Source organism: Mytilus trossulus, chromosome 5 (assembly GCF_036588685.1).
Source record: "Mytilus trossulus isolate FHL-02 chromosome 5, PNRI_Mtr1.1.1.hap1, whole genome shotgun sequence".
NCBI classification, from domain to species: Eukaryota; Metazoa; Mollusca; class Bivalvia; order Mytilida; family Mytilidae; genus Mytilus; species Mytilus trossulus.
The window spans coordinates 38,873,835-38,896,030 of record NC_086377.1 but is presented as its reverse complement, the minus strand read 5'-3'; the positions used below and the strand labels follow the sequence as shown (position 1 = coordinate 38,896,030).

At 32.5% G+C, this 22,196-nt stretch overlaps 1 protein-coding gene and 1 pseudogene across 1 annotated transcript; one reads left to right on the top strand and one right to left on the bottom strand.

Moving 5' to 3' along the window:
- Positions 1–610: 610 nt before the first annotated feature.
- On the top strand, positions 611–7,721 carry LOC134719251 (myb-related transcription factor, partner of profilin-like). Its single transcript, XM_063582255.1, has 5 exons — positions 611–849; positions 2,158–2,225; positions 3,622–3,768; positions 5,044–5,160; positions 6,019–7,721. Exons 1-5 carry the CDS (start codon positions 611–613, stop codon positions 6,225–6,227), a joined length of 780 nt encoding a protein of 259 aa, XP_063438325.1. The 3' UTR covers positions 6,228–7,721.
- Positions 7,722–7,815: 94 nt separating this feature from the next.
- LOC134719250 (putative nuclease HARBI1) lies at positions 7,816–18,254 on the bottom strand (annotated as a pseudogene).
- Between the last annotated feature and the right edge of the window lie 3,942 nt (positions 18,255–22,196).

The following is a 22,196-nucleotide window of genomic DNA, read 5'->3' as shown; positions in this document are numbered from 1 at the left end:
ATTTATAGTGATGAGAATCTATAGAAATTCTAAAAAGACACGTTTGAAATCTGAAGCACAATTCATTCATAAACAAGAACACGTAATGTTATATTTGGCGCATTATACTGAAACTAAGTAAAACACATACAAAATGAACAATTACACATAAATTTAAATAAGTCGGTATATAATTTTAGGTCATAGTAAGCTATTGCTAATGTAAAATACGAATCAAAACACATTAGCGGACATCTGCGTGTATCAAGTGTTGAACGGAGAACACGGCTATGGTTTTTTTCTGGACTTTTTTTTCCGCTACATGTCGAAAACATTTTGTTTCTTTCAATTTTAGCATTACATAGAGTGGCAGCTGAGGGTGAAACAAACATTTTTTCCCCTCAGAATCAAAAACATGTTATTTTTTCTCCAAAACCTGGCCTTACGGTCATAAAACTGTACTCGACTCCAAAATAGTTCTCATACTCAGTGCTCGAATATATTCTCCATTGAGATCGTTCTCGAGAATCGCGGTCATAACTTTTTCGAGTACGTTCTCAGCCCGAGAAAGTTTTTCTTAATCACAAGGGGCCTTAATCCGATCTTCTTACTTCCGGTGACTTTGTTTACAATGGAGACCACTGCAGACGACCAGGGGACGGCAGCAGTGGTTGACGGTGTGCCTATTGATCAGGCGGAAATAAATAAGCAAAGGACGCTGTGGGGAACAGAGGAACAGGCCCTTCTCATCTCCCTCGTCCTGGAGGATGAGAAAACTTTGTTTGGTGCAGCAAAGGGGGACGGGGGAGATGGCAATATTAATGCTATCAAAAGAAGGGCCTGGCAAGCAATTGCTGATCAATTGAATGCGTAAGTGATAATTTTTAAAGTTTTTTAACTCCTGAAAAAACATTGACGTAAGGCAGCAACTATTTGATTTTCTGGGAAGGGTATGGGAATTTTTTTCTGGACAAACATTTATTTTTGCCTTCGGCGAAAAACGATCTATTTTTTTCAAGACAAGTAGAAAACATTTTTTGCTTTCAATTTTAGAACAAAATATAGAGGCAGCTGACGGTGAAACAAACAGTATTTTTTCTCAAGTTAAAAAACAAATTATTTTTTTATCCAAAAAATGGAAACAAACTTTAAAAAAAAACATAGCCCCCCCCCCCCCAGAAAATCAAATGGTTGCTGTCTTAAATATTAGCATAAAAGCATTATTGGGACAAATTCCATAATGAATTTAGATCAGATAACCAAATATGAATAAAATTATTTCAGAGAACTTAAAAAAATATTTACAAGGACCTCATTTTTCTATTTTACTTTACAAATGTGCATGTTTTAACTGTATCAGGACAGTATTTGTAAATATTGGAAATCTTGAGACAAATGAAGCCTTGTTTTTTTTCTAGAACTCAAAGCAAACAAAAATTTCAGCTTTTGCAAAGGAATCAAGTGATTAAGCTGCACAGCAGCATGCTCAATAAGTATGCTCACATTTTTATTGAACATTTCTATTAATTTGAATTAAATGCTCAACTGATTAACTCATGTTATTGTCAAACTAGCCTTGATTCCCCTCATTGTCAGATCGTATTACCTTGGAGATTATTTTACCCTTTTTCTCAGATATCATGGATATAGTTTGAAATTTTGCTTTGTTGACACATGTTACATGTATTAGTTTGTGTTAAGGTTTCTTTAAAAAGGTAATTTCTTATTTATGACTATTCAATGATATTTCATATGTGGTTGTATTTAATTAACATTTGCATTTCTCATTTCCATGGAGAATGTTTAGCCATGTACCTGCTACACACTGCTGCTACATGGCACATTGAACTTCAAAATTTGCCAAACTTACATGTTTAAGTATTGATATTTTATGTCAACACCACTGATGATCATGAACAGCCTTTATATTGAAATTACCAAAAAAAAAAGACATATCTCTTTGATAACAGTTTATTATTTACTTTTTCAAAAGTGCATGCTTATTTCATATATATGAATACAGAAACCAGTGTGGTATCAAAATCATGACAACTTGTATTTTTACTGTGAATGTATATCTTAAAAATATGAATAGATCAATAGTTTATACATTTTATCTGTATGTTGTAATGGAAACACTGCCATGTTAAAAAATGTGTTCGAAAAACAATAGAATAGCTACCATGGTACATGGAAAAGAACTTGGCAGGAATGTAAAAAAAAGTGGAACAACTCCAAACAGAGAGGTAGATATCTTATATTTATAATATTAAGGTTTTTAATATATATAGTTCTGTAACCACATGCAAAATAAAGAGAAATAGTTATACACAATGAATTCAATAATTTGAAACTGTAAGATAATTCTAAAATAATTACCCTTGTCAAAGAAAAGTAAGAAAATGTATAGTCTTTACCACTGTGACCAGTGAGTACAACCCATATTATAACACATCTTTTAAGCTATAAAATACACAAAAAGGGCAAATGGAAAACAATTAAAAATTATGAAACACAATAAAGTATGTCTACAAAATAAACAACACAGCCATCAAGACTAAGTGCATGTTGTAAATAAAAAAAATGTTATTGAAGGATTTGTATAGTGAGAATATACCATCAATATACAATACAATACATGTACAATACAATACATGTACAATACAATACAATACAATACAATACAATACAATACAATACAATTAAAACAATACAATACAATACAATATCTTATTAAAGTGTCACCTCTCTTAATGAAGCCAGTCATCAAGACTTTTATTTAAAGTGAATGTTACATTAGACAAACAAACAAACAAATATTTGATTTGCCCATCACGGCACCCAAAATGAGCAGAATAATTACAATATTATTTTCAAACATAATGTAAAGTAAATTAAAAATAGGTTAAACAAAGTACATAATATGATTGATTTTGATTTAATTAATTGATTTAAATATTAAAGCAAATGAGGAATGCAATTTGTAATAATCAAATTATATATAATATAATGTGACCAATTTTCTGTTACTCTTGTCCCTTTATTGCCAATTATTGGACAGCACACCTCATAGTATACTAATAATTTAGCTTTAGATATCATATTTCAGAAAGAGTTCGCAGTTTTTCCAATATTTAATCATGTTTGTTAAAATATCTGTCATTAGAGGATAACGACCTAATTCGCCAAATATGGCTAAATTTGTTGCATGCTTATTCACTCCTTTTAGATGCACTTTTTTCATTTTTTAGATCTTGTACAATCTATAGAAATAAATCAGTTATGTGTCATTATTTAACTTTTTTGAATAAAAACCCCCATATTCCTGAACCATATAATAATACAGGTCTCACTGTGGGATCAAAAATGTGAAACAATTAAACAAACAAATTGAATAGGAAAATTCATTACATCTCAAAACAATTAGATTCATACCAGCAAAATATGCATTAAAGTGGGTATATTTTAGAATTGGAGATAACTTTACATTTGAGTCAACTACATGTATACATGCATGTACCTGAATTATAAGTATAAATATAACCAAGTTGGACAATATCAAACATATCTATTGTTTTTAATGTTCAAAATATTGTTCATTCATCTACTTAAAGCACCTGAAAAGATTTGTATATATTTCAGCTAAACAGAAAATAGACAACTTAAGACATCCTAGAACTGGAGGTGGTCCAGCCCAGCCCCAAATCACACCCACAGAGGAGTTGATTCTCCAGGGAATAGGAGGGAGACCATCCATGACTGGAGTTGGCAGTTTCTTAGATACAGATGGTAAATCTAGATTCTGTTATTCTATTATTTATTCTCAGTTTCATTATGATAAAGATAACAGTATTGTATTTTAAGTTCCAACTGCATCAACTGGTGATTTCAAGGTTACATTTACCTGCAAACGCATCACAAACCATCAAACCGTGAATTGATGCTGTCGGAGCTTAGAATACAAAACTATAACACTTATCTCCTAAATGTCAATTCAATATATTTCTAGGATAAACAATTATTGGCATTATTAGATATGTATCTCCACTTCATGATTTTTTTAAAAGACTGCATGAATGAAACCAATGGCTACACGTGCAAGGTGCTTGCAAAGCAAAGAAATAAAAAAAAAATGTATGAACAAAAATGGGGAAATTACTATTTCTAAGAGAAAAAAGGACTGCTTACATATATATATAACTGAAAATAATGGGTTGCTTACATATAAATGTAATGTTTTTAAATAATTACACAAAGGATAAATATGAGAGAGAAAAAAAATACATGAAAAATTAAATTTATTTTAAAATTTATACCACAGAACTTAAATCTTGGCTGTATGTCTGTTAATATATGATTAAACACCTTCTTAAAATTTGTAAATTGTACATTTATATCATTTAATATGGTGCATGAATATTTTTGTTGGCTTATGCTCAATGTATACCCAACGAAATTTGCTAATCTGATAAAAGTAAACTGCAAAAATTATTATTATCATTCACACAAATGTTTTTGTGTATTATAATATATTATTTTACTGTTAATGTGTAGTGAAAAAAAATTTGCTTAACCTCAGTGTTATCATTGCCACCATCTGGTTAACATTGGTTACCCCTTTCCTCCTTGGACCTTTTTTTTACACAATTGATTCACATAGGATTTTTTCATTAACAAAAAATCATCAAGTTTAAGGTATCAATGCCTTGGGAAAATGAATATTTCATCAATGAAATTCCAGTGAAGATATTCTCATGAATATCCTTTTCATATCGGATACAAATTTTATTAAGTTTGATGCAGACATGTCGAGGTCATAGCATTTCAACTGAGGTACTACTCAGGCGTCAAAAAGTGTCATTATGGAGTAAAGGGGGTGGCGTCAAAAGGCGTCATTATGAAGAAAAGGGTCAACTTAAAAAAGAAGTTCAGTCAACATCATCTATTGAAAAAATAACCAAGATTAAGATCAACTACTGAAAGTCCTCTCTAATCATATCAATTTATTATTTCCTAATATGCAAATCACATAAGATTAACAAAAGAAAATATTATTTTTTTTAGCAGCAACACCAGAAATATCAGTGGAACAAGAATTGGAGGAGGCCAATACATCTCGTGAGTTCTCCAGGTCAACTCCAGTCCCATCAGGATCAAATACCACATGCACAAACCCTTCAGGTATAAAGTATGCTTTTATTTACATTGTTGGGAGAAATGGTCTTTTATTGCATAAGAAGCAGCAGTATGATACCATTTATGTTTTGGTTAAAATTATTGGACTTCCTTGTTTTTAACATGATGAATAAACTCTGCGTACATTTCAGCTCAGATAGATTTTGCTTTGTTTACTGGCCCACCATGGGAGTGGAAATCCAATTTTTGTTTGTTTATTCTAAAGACTTGCAAGTACAAACACTTGAAAAAGTCAGCTAGGCATTTGTAATCAATATCTATACAAAAAAAAGAGATTATAGCAAGAGTGGGCACGATTCGGCCGGTGGAAAAAGCAAAATCCAAACAGGTTGTTGTGTAGATACCCTGATTGAAATTTTGTATATACGTCAGAAAGTCATAATTACGACTACAAACTGGATGAAAACATAAATATTTGTTGCCTTAATACTTGAAAATCGAGACTGATATACTTATAAGTTGTTTAAGAGTTTCTGTTTTCAGATTCTAAAAAAGTTTTTAAAAACAAAACTACTTTACAAACAAAAAATTAATAAAATAATTTTAAAACATTAATGTGACTCAGGGCAGTCCCAACTTTTAGAGGGGAATACAATGTATGATATTTATATCATTATATTATAAGGGAATATGAAGTTTTGTTTAACGTCACATGGAATAGGTTCAAATAATCAACTGTTCATTGCACTATCAAAATCAACATACGGTGGAATAATACAAATTGTTACTAATTAAGACTTGTCTGCAATATACTTGTTCAACCGATCAAAACCTTGTAGTAATGGCCACTGTATTTTAAATTATGTACAATTTATTAATGTTGCCTGTTTTCTTCAATTACAGTTGAAAAGAGAAAAGCATTGAAAAGAAAGAGTACACAAGACATAGAAGAACTTACACAAAAAAATTTACTTTTGGACAATGAGATGCTTATCGAACAAAAAAAAATGTACGTCAAAAAACAAGAAAAGTATGATATTGAAATTAAAAAAATGAAACTGGAAATTGAATATTGGGCATTAAAAAAAGAATTAGTTGTGTTGCAAATATGATAAAAAAAAAATATTTTGTCAAAAATTAAGTTTCATACATCCCACTCCTGTTTATCAAGTATTACATTTTGACTTCTCTGGTAAATTTATAAAATGCAATTTGTATTCTAAGGGTGAAAACATTATTTCAAACAAAAGAAGGAAATTGTTTGTTTATATATATATATATATATATATTTATTTGGAGCCCACCTGATCATTCATACAATTAGTTTCTTTATTAAAAACTGTTTAAATAGGAAATTGAAAATGCTTTCTGTCTACAAGATTAACTTAAGGAAGTCTGCTGCTCATAATAAATAACTTTCCATAAAACTAGTATATATTGATAGGGGATCAATTGGAAAATCAAAAAAACAAAAAAAAAATAGGGGTAAATGTGCTTGTTTTTGAGATAATATCCGTTGAAATTCTGGTGGGAAAATATTCTCTCTTGACTTTTCATAGCTTTATCATTGACCAGTTACAGTTCTCAAAAACTATCAAAAAATAAATAAAAATTTATAAAACTTTTACAAATTGCTTATAATTATACCTGGAAAATATTTATCAACAGAAATATGGGGGTTCATGGGCACATTTTTTTAAGGCAGTTAATTGGATAAAACCACAGGATTTTGATAATCTGAGAGAAAACTCCAAAACATGACAAGCAAACATCCTTAAGTAAGATTTTTATAGAATTAAACTGACTATAAATGTAGTCAAACATTACCAACTAAATATTAAAGTTGGTCGTTTTAACAATATTCTAAGATATCATACAATTGTATATGTATAAGCAGTCACATGATTTGTATTGAAAATGAGTACCATCTTTTTTTAGTATGTCCTGCATTCAGATCATTGAGGCAACAGTTTTTACAAAAATATATGTTATTCTTCATGGCCAAATAACAGAAAGCTAGTCATGCTAGTATTTATTTTACGGGATAGCCCAAAGAATTTAACTTAAAATTGTTTAAATATCTAAATACATGATGGAATTATTGATCCCAAATCATTTTTGAATAATAGTTGTAGTTATGTACTCTTTATTAACCTTATTGTCTTATTCTCTTCATGTTTACTGTCATCATTGTCTATATTTATTATCTTATTGTTCTGTATCATTATGTTTCCTTCAGCAATCAGAAATGATAAAATCTCATGTAGTAACAACAATGGAATGTGTCATTTAAGCACATATAAAAGCCGAATCATTTTTAATACAAAAGTTTCTTAACGATTATTATATGTTTATATTCTTGTATTATTGAATTAACCAGATGTAGTGCATCTTATGTGATATATTTAATATTTATGTACGGTTTGTTAATTTATTGATTAATGTTTGAATTTTTATGCTGTTATTGAATTGAAGCAAGCAAGAACTGTATAGTTATTGGTTTTATTAATTTCTGGAACATATTTATTTGTTATCACAGCGTGTAAATGACAACAAATACAACTGATAAAACTCAAATTAAAACAGAAGTATTACTTAAAATTTATCAAAAGTACTAGTTTAAGATTGTTTAATTCAAATTTCTGTTTGTGAAATTATCTAAAATAATCTTATTTGGAAACAATATGTTGTTGTTGGATTTGTAAACTTGAAAATGTTTTGGTAGTTTAAAATAAACTATGTTTATTGTAATTGCAATAACTCAATAAAACAGTTATGTATATGTTTATATGTTTTATATATACGTGCCCATATATTTAGTGGGATTGCATTTCTATTTCAGAAAAAAGTTTCATCATATAATTGCATAAAATTTGAACGATACCAAAAGGAAAAACACATTTCACTGTAGTATAAATTCTCTAGTACATGTAGTTCAGTAAAACCTGAAATAGACAATTTGGTCTATGAAAAAAAGTTTTCAACAATTAACTGTCTGGTTGCTGTCCCATCTCTTTGAGGTGGCATTGTATTTTGTAAATTAAGTTCATGAATATGTTGATGATTTTCAAAAATATAATCAAAGTCAACAATGTCATGTCTATCTATCCCAATGTTATGTAGAACAGCACATGTTCCGGTTATCTCAACAACATCGGCAGGGCAAGCTCTTATGCCCTTCTGGAGACACGTAAATCTTTGTTTCCATATCCCAAATGTCTGCTCAATTGTCACTCTGGTACGACAAAGGCTTTTGTTGAATCTCTGCTGTCCTGGTGTAGATGGGTTAAGGAAAGGGGTCATCAGATATCTTTGACAAGGGTATCCAGAGTCTCCTATCAAAAAACCATCATGCATTCCTATAAAAAATTGAAAAAGAGGTTTATACTTAACTTTTAGTTTTATTTTTTTTGTACTTAGAAACATAAATAATGCACCACTTGTGCCGATTTTTGAGTACTTTGATAATTCATTGTGTGTTGCTAAAAAAATTTCAACACTAGCTAGACATTTTCACTCATTTTTAGATTTGTTCATTCATTTGCTTTAAATTTAGATATTGCTTGAGTTTGCAAAACAACATTTTTTACCTGCATCAAATTGTTGTCGAAGAGCACTCAGTTTCCATATTCTGCCGCATGAACACTTCCTGGCATATTTCCTTTCATGCTGATGAATCTGTATTTGCCATCACAAATAGCCTATGATTGAAAAGAAAAACATCTTAATGACTTTTGAAAATAAAATGCTCTGCAGTGTGCAGCTTGATACAACCAATAGATGACCCCATGAACAGTTGGGACAGGTATGGACACAACATTCAGGCTGGATAAAATTCTGAATATGAACTATAAGATATTTGACACAGCATAGGTTTCTTACACAGAAAATTGTGGTCTAAGAACTCAAAAAAAAAATTGGACATTTACTGATTATGGCCTTATATCCAAAATCTGAATACATGGTTAGTTTCAGCATATCAAAGAACCACAATAATAACATTTTGAAAAAAATCAAAAAAGTTTAATTATAGAGCATTTTGATCTCAATGTGGACCAATTTGATAACTGACCAAAAAAGACTAATTTTTGCGGAGTTGTGTGCTCTCCCAATGTTAATTTCTATGGGAAATTGAAAATGCTAATGTTGAGTTTTCCCCAAGTTAGACAATACGTGACTTTGTTTTGTGTATAGTTGGGACTTGATGCTATAGATTATAGCTGAAACATTTTCTGTCGCAATAACTTTGGGGTTAAACCTTAGTTTGACTGCACTAATTTTAGGCCCTTAGTTCCTAATCGTCTGTGAGCATACTACCCAACCTTCAATTTGTGGTTTAAAACCTTGGGTCAAAATATCATAATATCCATTTACTAAAACTAAAGTTATTGTCCGGAAGATAAGTCAAGAAGACGTGATACCGCCATAAAAAAAAGATTGTGATTGTATAGATTTGTATTTATTATATGGGAATATCTGTTTTACAGGGTTTGTGTGACCTTGACCTAATTTGTATGATTCATTAGTTAATTCGAGTGTCTTGTATAACCTGACGCACCTGCACATTGAGCGAATGATATCCTTTACGATTTACAAATTCTTCTTCGTGTTCCTGTGGTTTCTTTAGTTTGACGTACGTCCCATCAATGCATCCTAACACTTTAGGAAATCCTACAAAATATATACGCAAACATATGTATAGCATGTATAGCTATATGTAACTCAGAGATTTAAGCGTGTGTGTTAAGCAATGATCTCAATACACACACCTGTTTTGTTAGTCTTGTAATATTTTTAATTTATGTTTCTTGGGTATAATTTGTGGTCTAGTATGATGACCATTATCACTGAACTAGTATCATATATTTTTTTCGGGGCCAGCTGAAACACGTCTTCGAGTGCTGGAATTTCTCGCTGCATTGAAGACCTGTTAATGACCTTCTGCTGTTGTATGTTCTATGCTCGGGTTCTTGTCTCTTTGACACCTTCCCCTTAATGGGGTCTCCGGGATCGGGTGTATTCATGCTCTGGATTCTGGATTGATCCTCTTTCTCGATCAGGGATATTTTTTTCATTCGAGACCTCGGGATTTCGGGACCAGGACACCACCACCGAGCCCCCCTCCCCCCTGTTTTCTATGTTTCATAAATGTGAACTGTTGGTTGTGTTTTCGATCTAAGTCATTACATTTGTCGGTGATTGTTGTCGAGCCTCCGACTTTCGTCGCAGAAAGCTCTACATATAGGGTCTGTATGCAATAGGTCTATTTTATTTGGTGTATGGGGTGATTGTACGGTGTACATGTCTAGCTGGCAGGTGTATTCTGACCTTGACCTCATTTTCATGGTAACTCAGTGGTCAAAGTTAAGTATTTTGAGTCTTTTGTTATGTCTGTTATCATGTATATACATGTACTTGTTACATGGAAATATTTTATGATTTATATGTCAGTTGTGCTGTTTTTATTTGACCTTGACCTTATTTTCACGGTTCAATGCTCAGCGTTTTGTTTTTGTATTTTGGTCTCTTTTTCTTAAAACATAAGCAATAGCTAGGTCAACTTTAAATATTGTATGGAATTCGAAGAATTGTTAGCTGTACATGTATGCCTGGCATGGTTCATGAGGGTTTGGATGGGGTTAAATGATTAAAGAATAATGCCCTTAAAGAATGAAAATTAGAGAATAATGTGCAAAAAAAATAAAAAAAATAGAGAATGTGTGGTCTAAAAATATTATGAAATTTGAATGATTAATAAAAGAAAACGCTAATAATTAACTGTTAACAGAATTTTCCCTTCAAAAGAAAATTATCAAAATTGTCATTGTAAAAATATGATAAAAGTGAGAAAAAAAACTTGGCAATTTTTTTGTTTCGTGATAACAGACTATAGGTTTCAGACAATGTGAACTGGTTTCCGATACTTCTACTCGGAATGTTAATTCAGTGTTTGATCCAGAGGGGGGCGTAGAGGAAATGATTAATCAGACTAGACTTCGTGAACATGGTGAACTTTACCATTTCCCGTGTACTACAGTAACTATTTAATTTTTATACGACAGTTCTTGACTTATAAAGATCTTTTAAGATGGAATTTACTGATTATTAAAGTCATGTGATTCGATATGGTGGAGTTGACCAGCAGTGCGTCCAATAAAACGTCTCTCAGTCATTTTGAAATTCAAATTACAGTAACACATTGCGTAGGCTGAGGATGACAATCATGACATCTTCAAAGCCACACAGGATTTAGCAAGAACATATTGACTTCTATTTCACAATTCCACCAAACAGAAAGTAATGCTCTATAGACTATTACACTCTCATGAAAAAAAAAGTTCCACAGCAATAGTATCTAAATACAGAAACCTGTTTAACCCCAAACTGATATATTTGGAATACTTTTTTCAAGACCAGACTGCAACCTGGCCTTTGTGTCTTCATTTGTTGGCTGACATTCATAAATTCGTTGTCATTTCAGACTCATTCTTAGCCTTTGATTGATTTGGAACCCTTTACTTCCCGTAATGTTGTTGGGTGAAACATATCAACCAAAAATTTGAATAAAAATTGTTTGTTTGTCTTTTTTAACTCGTGTCGGTCGTATTTCAAATTCAATCGAATAGCTCAGCGTATATCTTGTTAATAACAAGAACTCTGTGAGGTTATTCTAACTTAACTTACAAGAAACGTGCAAGAATTTTCCATGCCTATATGTTTTATTGACAAATCAAACATTAAATGTATCAATACATAGCTCTTGGATCCAAACTATCATTTAATGAAAGAAATTAATAGCATCTAAAATGTCCAACCCTTACACCTTACCAACAACTCCAAAATATGCATGCCCCACGCCAGGAACCGTTTAAAAAGTGCATATTTCACTTATTTTATGTTTTTAGTCCTAAAAATGTGCCAAAACATTTGTTCGCCTCTTTGCGCTCGCCTATCTTTACAAACTACAACCCCTCTTTCATTTGGTCTCTTTGAAGAGTGATCAAGAGTTGTCTCATTGGCAATTACACATGCCACATCTTCTTATATGTAGTCAAAATTAATGGAAAGAACTGATGAGAACTTGTGACTTCAAGGAACTTGCACTTTAATCATGCAGAACAATACACATCAACACGTCATTGTTGATAAACAAACGAAAGCCTTGCTGTTGCTTGGAAATCACAATTCATTTAAAAGAATGTTTTTACTCTTCTTTTTTTTAAAGTTTAAAGAAAACTAATGAAAAAAATAGAGAATAATGCGTAAAAATCACTTTTAAAGAATAGACTTATTTTTTGAAGATTAGAGAAAAAAGGGGTGAAAATTTAAATGTTTACAGAATATCAGAAACCCCCCCATTCAGACCCTCGTTCATCTGACCTGTACCTTATTTTCAATTTTCAGTTTTCTTGATTACTGTTAAGTTTATTTGGCAGTTGTAATATAGCTTCATGTTTAGGACTTAAAACATAATATTAAGAATAATTAAAGAGGCGAGATATTTCAGCGTGCGATTTCTTGTTTGAATTAGGTGATATAAGTTAAACTATCCCTTTTGGTATATTTCATCTCTCTTGCATGTTAAGGGCCCTATTACAATCATTATCATTTTGGGGGAGATTGTGATCTCGCCAACTTGTTATCCCTCCCTTTTACCTACAGACCCACACACACTGTATATTTATGACTAATTCCCTGGTTTTACAATAATTTGTCGATAGTTTTGTCGTTTAAATGCAAATTTGGGTCTTTTGTTGTTTACTATGCGGTATGTGCTTTTTTCATGGTTCGTAGTACAATGACCTGTAGTTGTTAAGGGTTTTTTGTTTTGTGGGGGGGGGGGGGGGGGGGTTCAACTTGCTGAAAATCCCAGTATCCCTGCAAGAATGTGTATCGCGCATGAATAGATTACAAAAGTAGTTTCGGAAACATGATTTATCGAAGTGTAAAAAAAAAAAAAAATTCTACTTGACCAATCCAATTCAAGTATTTATAGATATGCAAATGATATAAGAATTATCAGAGAATAAATAAGGTCAAAAGATTTCCATGCATCGTCTTTACAACATCGGTATTTCTTCATTAATTTCACAGTCACCAGTTTGTCTAGACATACATGAAATTCAAACCATTTCAGGACTGCCATAGGTTCTACGTGGTCATGTGTCCACCTTCATTACAGGACCGTGTCATAATCGGCTGACTTATAATTAAATAAACATAGTCTGCAGCGGAAGCACGAAATTAGACCGCAAAATAACATGTACTCTATGGAACTCGGTAAAAAAGCAATAAATTGATTTGTGTCTCGCCTTTGTGAAAAACATTGTGAAAAACGAGACAAAGATGGTTGAGGCGTCATCATTTGTTAAGGTTTCTTCCTTTAGTTAGTCAGTTAACAGAGACTGCTTGTGATAATCAATGATACTCATGTAAATGTTAACAGAGACTGCTTGTGATAATCAATGATACTCATGTAAATGTTAACAGAGACTGCTTGTGATAATCAATGATACTCATATAATTATTGTTAACTTGCTTTAGTCCTGAGCATGCATGGCATATTTGCCAATGGACGTTAAGCAACCTACAATCAATGATTAAGTCAACCAAGGAACATTACATCTATGTTCAATTTATAGATATAATTTATAAGAATAGAGAGCATATAAATCAATTATATATGATCAAATTTAAATGAATTAGTATTCTTTTATCCATCGATTTGTTTGAGTTTATCAATGCTTACTCAGTTCAGTTTTCTGTGCAAGATTATCACATAAAATAATTATTTAACATAATGACGTATGCATGGTACTGTCATCACTGATAATGATTTCAGATGTTCTTTCGAGTGAAAAATAGTAAAACGAGTAAATAAAGTCGAATAGACACGAAAAGAAACGTAAAAGAGGCGAACAAGTATATAAGGACGAATAGACATAAGGGCGAACGGACCTATTTCTTCGCAAACCCCTTATAAGTTTTATCTCCCCTTGTTGACAGATCGTTTATATCCGGCAACCTGAAAGATACATACATGTCAATAAACCTTGCTGTTTTTTTTGTTTTTTGAAATAAGATGCATACCTGCTATATTGGAAAACACAGCTTTTGTGTGCATAGCAGTAAGACCAGTTGGAAATTTTATGAATTGTTTGTTCAAAGCAAAAATAGACCGGCACACCAGCCTCACTGATCTTTTGACGCTGCGAACGCTCACACCCATTAAATCTCCAACTTCCCTAAAGAAGCAGCCTGTTGCAAGATATCTCAGGCAAGTTAACACTTGTAACATTGGGGTCAATGCTTGGTTTCTTCTTGATTTCAAAAGAGAATTGTAAACCAGTCCGGTAATGAAAATGATGGAGTCTGGCCGAAATCTATAACGTGAAAAGACCTCCTCTGCTGACATTGATTCTAATGGGTTTGATCTGTCGGCAAAAAATCGCGGACGAGCAACCCGACGTCTCCTCTGGCGTCTCCTTATCGCTCTATGTCCTGCAGCCGGCATTATTATCTTGAGCACGAGATTCGAGACAGGTGCTTGCCATTCTCAATTTTTTTGAGTATACTCCAACAGTCTGGAGCACGAATCTCGTACTCCAAATTTTTATGACCGCATGAAATTTGGAGTACAAAATTTTCGAGCACGAATTTGAATTTGGAGAACATATTTTGTACTCCGAGTACTGAGCAAAGTTTTATGACCGCAAGGCCTGGAAACAAACATAGATTCACCCTCAGAAAATCAAATAGTTGTTGCCTAAATGAAAGTAGGATCATGATGTTAAGTTTTGAAGACATGCTAGTCTAAATACCACACATGAAGATAGTCAGTTAAATCATTTTTTTGCATGGTGTGCTAGTGACCTGAATACGATATATATGGGGTCAGTATAATATATGGATCCTACTGGTAATTGAGGACAGAAGCCGACAAGTGCTTTACCAATATACGTCAACAAAAATGTGTAGCCATATAAAAAATGTGGACGATATATATGTAAACTTATCATAAATGGTGGTAGTGGTGGTGACCATATCTCATTGCCTTGTAATATCATGATGCTGGTATTTGGATCTATGAAATGAAAGCTATCTGAATCCACTTCCATATCATCATCATATTGGACGACCTTTATATTATCTTCTTCATAGTCATGATGATTGAACTTTCCCCTGTTAGAAATCAGAGAATTGCTTTACAGAAGAGCATATTATGAGGGTTTACTGCTCACAAGGAAGCTATTAAACCATGAGTTTCAAAAGGTGAAGTTGAAATCATCCTTTCGGAAATTTTATGGACGTCATCACGAATTGGTTGACCGTTATGGAATAACCGTTTCACAAATGATATCGGATATGTTCCTTACGTCGTAGCTACACTTTCAAGAATGTGACCTACCGAATTAGACTATTTACCGGATTTCTAATCACATAAGCAACACGGCGGGTACCGCATGTGGAGCAGGATCTGCTTACCCTTCCGGGGCACCTGAGATCACCCATAGTTTTGGTGGGGTTCGTGTTGTTCATTCTTTAGTTTTCTATGTTGTGTCATGTGTACTATTGCTTTTCTGTTTGTCTTTTTTTCATTTTTAGCCATGGCGTTGTCAGTTTGTTTTAGATTTATGAGTTTGACTGTCCCTTTGGTATCTTTCGTCCCTCTTTTATGTAAATGAGATTTCAATTAGCTTTATACGACCGCAGTGGTCGAACCTTATACAGTTTGGGCAAGTATGGACACAACATTCAAGCTTGATACATCTCTGAATTTGAATTGTGATTAAGTAGTTGACACAAAATGAACGCATATGTGGTCTAATGAACTTAAATTATTCATTTTTTGCTACTGGGCTAAACACTATGCTGTTGAATATTAATCCCCTAAAACATTATTGGTTAAACAAATCTTTTTAATTTCTAAAATCTGAAACGAGAAAAATTTTACTCCCTACCCCATCCCACATTTGTTTTTACTCCCCCATTTTTCTATTAACAAAGTAATCTATTTAAATTTCTAATGGAGATGGCTACGATAACTCTTTTAAATACATTTAAAATAATTAAATATAAAATGACATACATTCTAAAAAAAGGCAACAGTAGTATACCGCTGTTGAAAACTCATTAATCCATGGACATAAACACAAAATCTGGGTAACAAACTAAAACCGAGGGAAACGCATTAAATATTAGAGGAGAACAACGACACAACACTAAAATGAAACACACATAGAAACGGACCGAGCATCTGACTAAATTCTTCGAAAATAACAAATATAACATCAAAACCAAATACATGAATTTGTACTTGGGATTAAGTACAGAGACACGTGTTATCGCAATGTGAATTTACACTAAAAAGTAAGAGAAAACAAACGACACAACATTAAAATGTAATACAAACAGAAACGAACTATAATATAACAATGGCCATATTCCTGACTTGGTACAGGACATATTTAAAGGGAAAGCAATGGTGGATTGAACCTGGTTTTGTGGCATGCCAAACCTCGCACTTTCATGTGAAATATAACATCAACATAGAAGCAGAATAACGAAAAGCGTTTGAAGGCTGCACTTTTTTCCTGGGATCCTCTTTTTCATTTTGGTAATTTGTAGAAGTAGGATTTTTCTCTGCTAAATGATGCTCCTTCTTTTTAAAGAATCTTGCAATTTCAAGCTCTTTCGTTCTAATGTTTTTTAAATGATCCCATGTGCAATCAACAAGTTTAATTTTCTTAACTCGTAAATCTAGTAAATTCTAAATGTTTGTAAGATAGTCCACAGTAGCTTTGTTTTCGAACCACCCCAAAAGAGCATCTGCCATCTAGAAATGAGAAAAATATTAGAAGTATTTTAAAGCTAAATTTTAATTAAACTTAATACATTTAACTTTCAAAGATATAAATTTATCCTTAATTTATATTAACAAAAAGAAATATATTTTTTTTGGAGACTTTGATGAAATGTTTGCAATGTTATTTCTTATTTCATTTTAAGAGGAACTTGGAATGTCCGTCGGGCGTATACTATAGCTAGTAAACAAGTCGAAATACCGATTGCAAACCTGGAAGGCCGCGGACTCTGGATAACCGATAATTTGAGCCCTGCCTCAAAATTCAGTTTCAGGTTGGCAAAACAGATTCAACACTGTACCAAAGCACGCAGGTGGTCCCTTCAGTGTTCTTATTTCAGACCTTATGAAAGAAGCCGAAGTCGTTGTGTATTGGCGACACTTTCACAAAACCAAGAAGTAAGGGACGACATCAAAAGTTCAATGAAACTGTTTAGAAAAAGGAAAAACAATACCTTTGCAAATCAAGCAAGTAAAACCATTTTTTACTGCCTTTGACTGCAGACCTAATAACCTTACGGTCGTCTCGAAAGACACATGCATAGCAATGGTATACTCCCTCAGATATAGATTTCAGCTTTTTTCCAGCATTATATATATCATTTAATTTTTCGTCAATATCTTCTGATCTTCTTTTCTTATCCTCGGGATCTGTTGTCCTGTATTTTCAAATTATTGAACCCGATTGTCTTCAACATTTGATTAGGAAATAACCATATTTCAATTTCAAAGTTTTCTAACTCTTTCATGTTAATTTTATAAGTAAAATTGTTATAACAAACAATTAATTGTGTTGCACTCCTTAGATGAATATAAAAATTGAAAAAAAATTTTGTAAATGGTAAAACTGAACATATGTTAAAAATACAAAAGAAATTTTAAATATTTCTGAGTGTAATAACTCGATAGAAAAAAAACCAACATAACTTTATCACTAACAGAAGTGCCACTGAAACAGATTATTTAAAGCTGAAAATAGTGCTAATTTCTGTCTCTATCCAATATACCCTCATTTCCAGTGGCAGTCCACATTTCTCAGATCATTATCCCGGATGGCCTCTATTATGACAAGACCTACCTATTGCACTTATTGTTGACTTGTTTCAGTTCTGAACATTAATGAAATATTTGCATCTTAACGTTAAGAAACCAACACTCCATCGATTTTACATTTGTTATCAACAAATATAAATATTCTTAATATAACATAATACCTTGTCTTTTCTGGTTTCTTCTTTAGTCCAATTCCTGGAGTATTTTCCACTTTCAGGATCATTTACCAGTTGTACCTCACCATAGTAAGACGACACTTTTTCAGATCCTGCAAGAAAGAAAGAGCTGTACCAGACGTGGATGATTAACCTTAACATGCCACCAACCAGCGTCACTCACAACAAGTTCAAGAAAGTATGTGCAGACCATTTTAAAGCATCTTGTTTCGATGTTTCGATGGAAATTTGATAGTAATTATGATTTGTTTTCTCACGATTGTCTTGTTGCTATTTCGTTCCAAGCCTGGTTAAAAGGAAATTGTCGGGATTAATATAGTTCAGTTTTTCTGCATTCATGCATCAGTAACAGATTTTGTGGTTAGAAGTAGAAGTTAAGTAAACGGTTAAAAAGTCACAAAAAAATTGTTGATAATTTTTGATTATATACAGAAAAAAAATCTTCAAATATTGTATTACTTATTACATTTATTTTTTATCCATTGTGCCATATTAAAGGTTGAAGTGGAAGCGTATGTTTTTTCCCAAAACTTAATAGATCTTTCCGCCCCTTGTTATGCTTTATAGCTGTCTATTAGGTCAACCAAGTTGCATATTCCTACAAATTAGGGCTAATCAGTTTCTGGATATAAAATGTCTACAGCTAGGCTATCGAAATTTGTAATGATTAATGGTCAATCGTAGGAGATTTTTTTCTTCCTAAATTTATAATAACAATATAAATAGATGGATATACATCTAGTGGGGCGGACACTTATGTGGAAATTATAAAAGCATAAATATATTTTCAATGATATTTGTAAAAGGTATCTGTGGCAGGTTTCTACTTTTCGAAATGCTATGCCATTTTTTTTTTTTTTTTTATATGTAATAGATTTAATTTATTTCGGGTACTTCTAATATGAAAACCGACGATATTTTTAATTATGGCCAGAAGTCATGTATTAGTGTTACATTCAGGTATTCTAGTGACTTTCTGCAGGCTAAAAACTGGTGACATCACACAATTTAGGTACATGTATCGCTTTCCAGCTGTTTAAGTCGGATGTGCACAGGTAAAAGTTGCCATCGAAAATATTGGCAGATGTATTATACATCCTGATAACAATTTATATTCCTAACCTGATTAAAATACACAAAGCCCTCCAAACATGAAATTAAGAGTTTAAAATTTATATCTAGACTGACGGGTACTAATGAAAAGAGAAACGGAATCGAAACGAAATATAACGAAACGAAACGAAATGAAAAAATGAAGAAACGAAACGAAATGGAAAATGGAAGAAACGAAATAAACGAAATAGGCCTATATATAATATATCTTTTACATTGTTATAGGAGGTTAGGATTTTGATTTTAAAAAGGTGGTGTAATTAATTGTTTTTTTTTATTCCAAGTTCCGAGTCTTAAGTTTGAATTGGCCAAGTTGTATTTGAAGAAATTAAAAATGTGAAATGCTAATCTACTAGAAAAATTGCTTAAAGTATCTCTTGAGTCGGTGTTGACATGAATATCAATTATATGGTCATTTTTATAAATTTTCTGTTTTCAAAATTTTGAATTTTTCGAAAAACTAAGGATTATCTTACCCCAGGAGTAGATTACCTTAGCCGTATTTGGCACATTTTTTTGGAATTTTGGATCCTCAATGCTCTTCAACTTCGTATTTATTTGGCTTTTTAACTATTTTGATCTGAGCGTCACTGATGAGTCTTATGTAGACGAAACGCGCGTCTGGCGTATTAAATTATAATCCTGGTACTTTTGATAACTATTTACACCACTGGGTCGATGTCACTGCTGGTGGACGTTTCGTCCCCGAGGGTATCACCAGCCCAGTAGTCAGCACTTCGGTGTTGACATGAATATCAATTATATGGTCATTTTATAAATTTTCTGTTTTCAAAACTTTGAATTTTTTGAAAAACTAAGGATTTACTTACCCCAGGAGTAGATTACCTTAGCCGTATTTGGCACAATTTTTTGGAATTTTGGATCCTCAATGCTCTTCAACTTCGTATTTATTTGGCTTTTTAACTATTTTGATCTGAGCGTCACTGATGAGTCTTATGTAGACGAAACGCGCGTCTGGCGTATTAAATTATAATCCTGGTACTTTTGATAACTATCTGAAACAAAACTCAGTGACATGACAAAAATTGGACTTTGACTAATGAACCATAACAATTAGGTCAAGGTGAGATGACATTTTTTAAACGGCAATTTTCATCTTATTAGAATCATATAAACCAAATTATTGATAAAGTACACCCCTTATAATGAACTATAAACATGGGGTCCAAGTCAGATGATACCTGTAAGTTGAATATATCAAATAGTGCACTTACTGCTGAAAATATAGGCGATATGGATTTGACCACGAAAACTTAACACTGTCCGACGTGCATGCAGATTTTACATGATACTTAATTGTGTATATTTTGTATGCACCTGTCCTGGTTGACGCACCATTGCCTTTGCATCTGTAGAACAAAGAATATACAATGAATATTTGGATCTATAATAATCTTAACCTACAAAGGGATCCACATGATGGTTATCTCTGATAGTGTGTGGGTTGAACAGAAAGAACCCTCTTCAAAAGCATCAACTATATTGCCCCTCCCCAGCCCTTTAAGTGTAAAAGAAATTTTCCTCAATCATAATACAAATACTTTAAAATAAAAATATTATGTAGAAAAGATATTTTCAAATTCAATTCTACAAATGTCATGTATAAAGTCTTTTCAACGACCCTGTAATTGGGCAGGTCCATGATTTCAATACGGGTGGTGTAAAAGGGATTGAATTTGCCGTGCAGAAAGAGTCACGAACACAAATATTTAAATGGTGACGCCCCTCACAAGAAAAATGATCTCCCCTTTCTCAAGTTTCTCGGATTTACCGAGTTTAATAAGACCGGTCGGTTAAAATGCTATGTAAGTACTTATATTCGAAAAAAAATATTAGGACAGGTACTTGTTTTTTTCCATATAGTACCGACCGTGCAAGGGCTTTATAGCCAGTCAAGGTCGTTAAAAACTCCCGTAGTACCCAATAGTTCTCCGTTTCTGATATAAAGGCCAAAAGATTTTTTCAACGGCTTTTTATAGTTCGTTCCTATATTGGACGGTCTTCAACAATGAGCAAAGCCCGTACCGCATATTCAGCTATAAAATGTCCCGAAATGACAAATGTAAAATCATTTAAACGAGAAAACTAACGGCCTAATTAATGTTAAAAAAATTAGCGAAAAAAACCCAACAAATATGTAACACAGCAACAAACGTCAACCACTGATTTACAGGCTCCTGACTTGGGACAGACACATACATGCATACTGTGGCGAGGTAAACATGTTAGCGGGATCTCAACCCTCCCATAACGTGGGACAGTGGTGTAACAGTAAAATAAAGGAACGAACTATAAACATCAATTGAAAAGGGCGTAACTCATCAGATGAATACAAATAGAAATACATAGACAAACACCAGAGTGGAATCGTTTTTAAAAACGAAATTCTTGCATAAAGCAGGGTACAACATTCATATCTTATTATATTATTAATGTTCTCGTCCTGAATATTTATTTAACTTGCCACTGGACGTTAAAAACCATTTATATACATTAACCCTCAAACCCCTAAAATGCTCTTTAAATAAATCATTTTTTTATTCACAATTTATAATGACCTGGGCTATTGAAATATTTTGCCATTATGGTCTATAAAGATATCAGCTGGTTAGCTACTAAAAATTGCAATGACTCAACATCAAAATGTTTTTAAGTTCTGTTTCCTTAACTTCTAACACTGTCGAAATAGATTTTAAAATGTACATGTATAAGGGTACTTACATTTTCTTTTCCTTCTCATTGGGCTCCATTTTGCGTAATAACGGTTGAGTAAAATCTTCCTTTTATATATACCCGGCTCGAGCCCTTGCAACATCTGGTGCAGAATGCGTTTTAGAAAACTTCAAATTCTTTTG

Bases quoted from the DNA above. Each gene is read 5' to 3' on its own strand.
- LOC134719251 (XM_063582255.1), top strand. From the start codon at position 611: ATGGAGACCACTGCAGACGACCAGGGGACGGCAGCAGTGGTTGACGGT. The intron at 2,226-3,621 runs GTAGATATCTTA...TATATATTTCAG, and splicing joins GAACAACTCCAAACAGAGAG to CTAAACAGAAAATAGACAAC. The intron at 3,769-5,043 runs GTAAATCTAGAT...TATTTTTTTTAG, and splicing joins CAGTTTCTTAGATACAGATG to CAGCAACACCAGAAATATCA.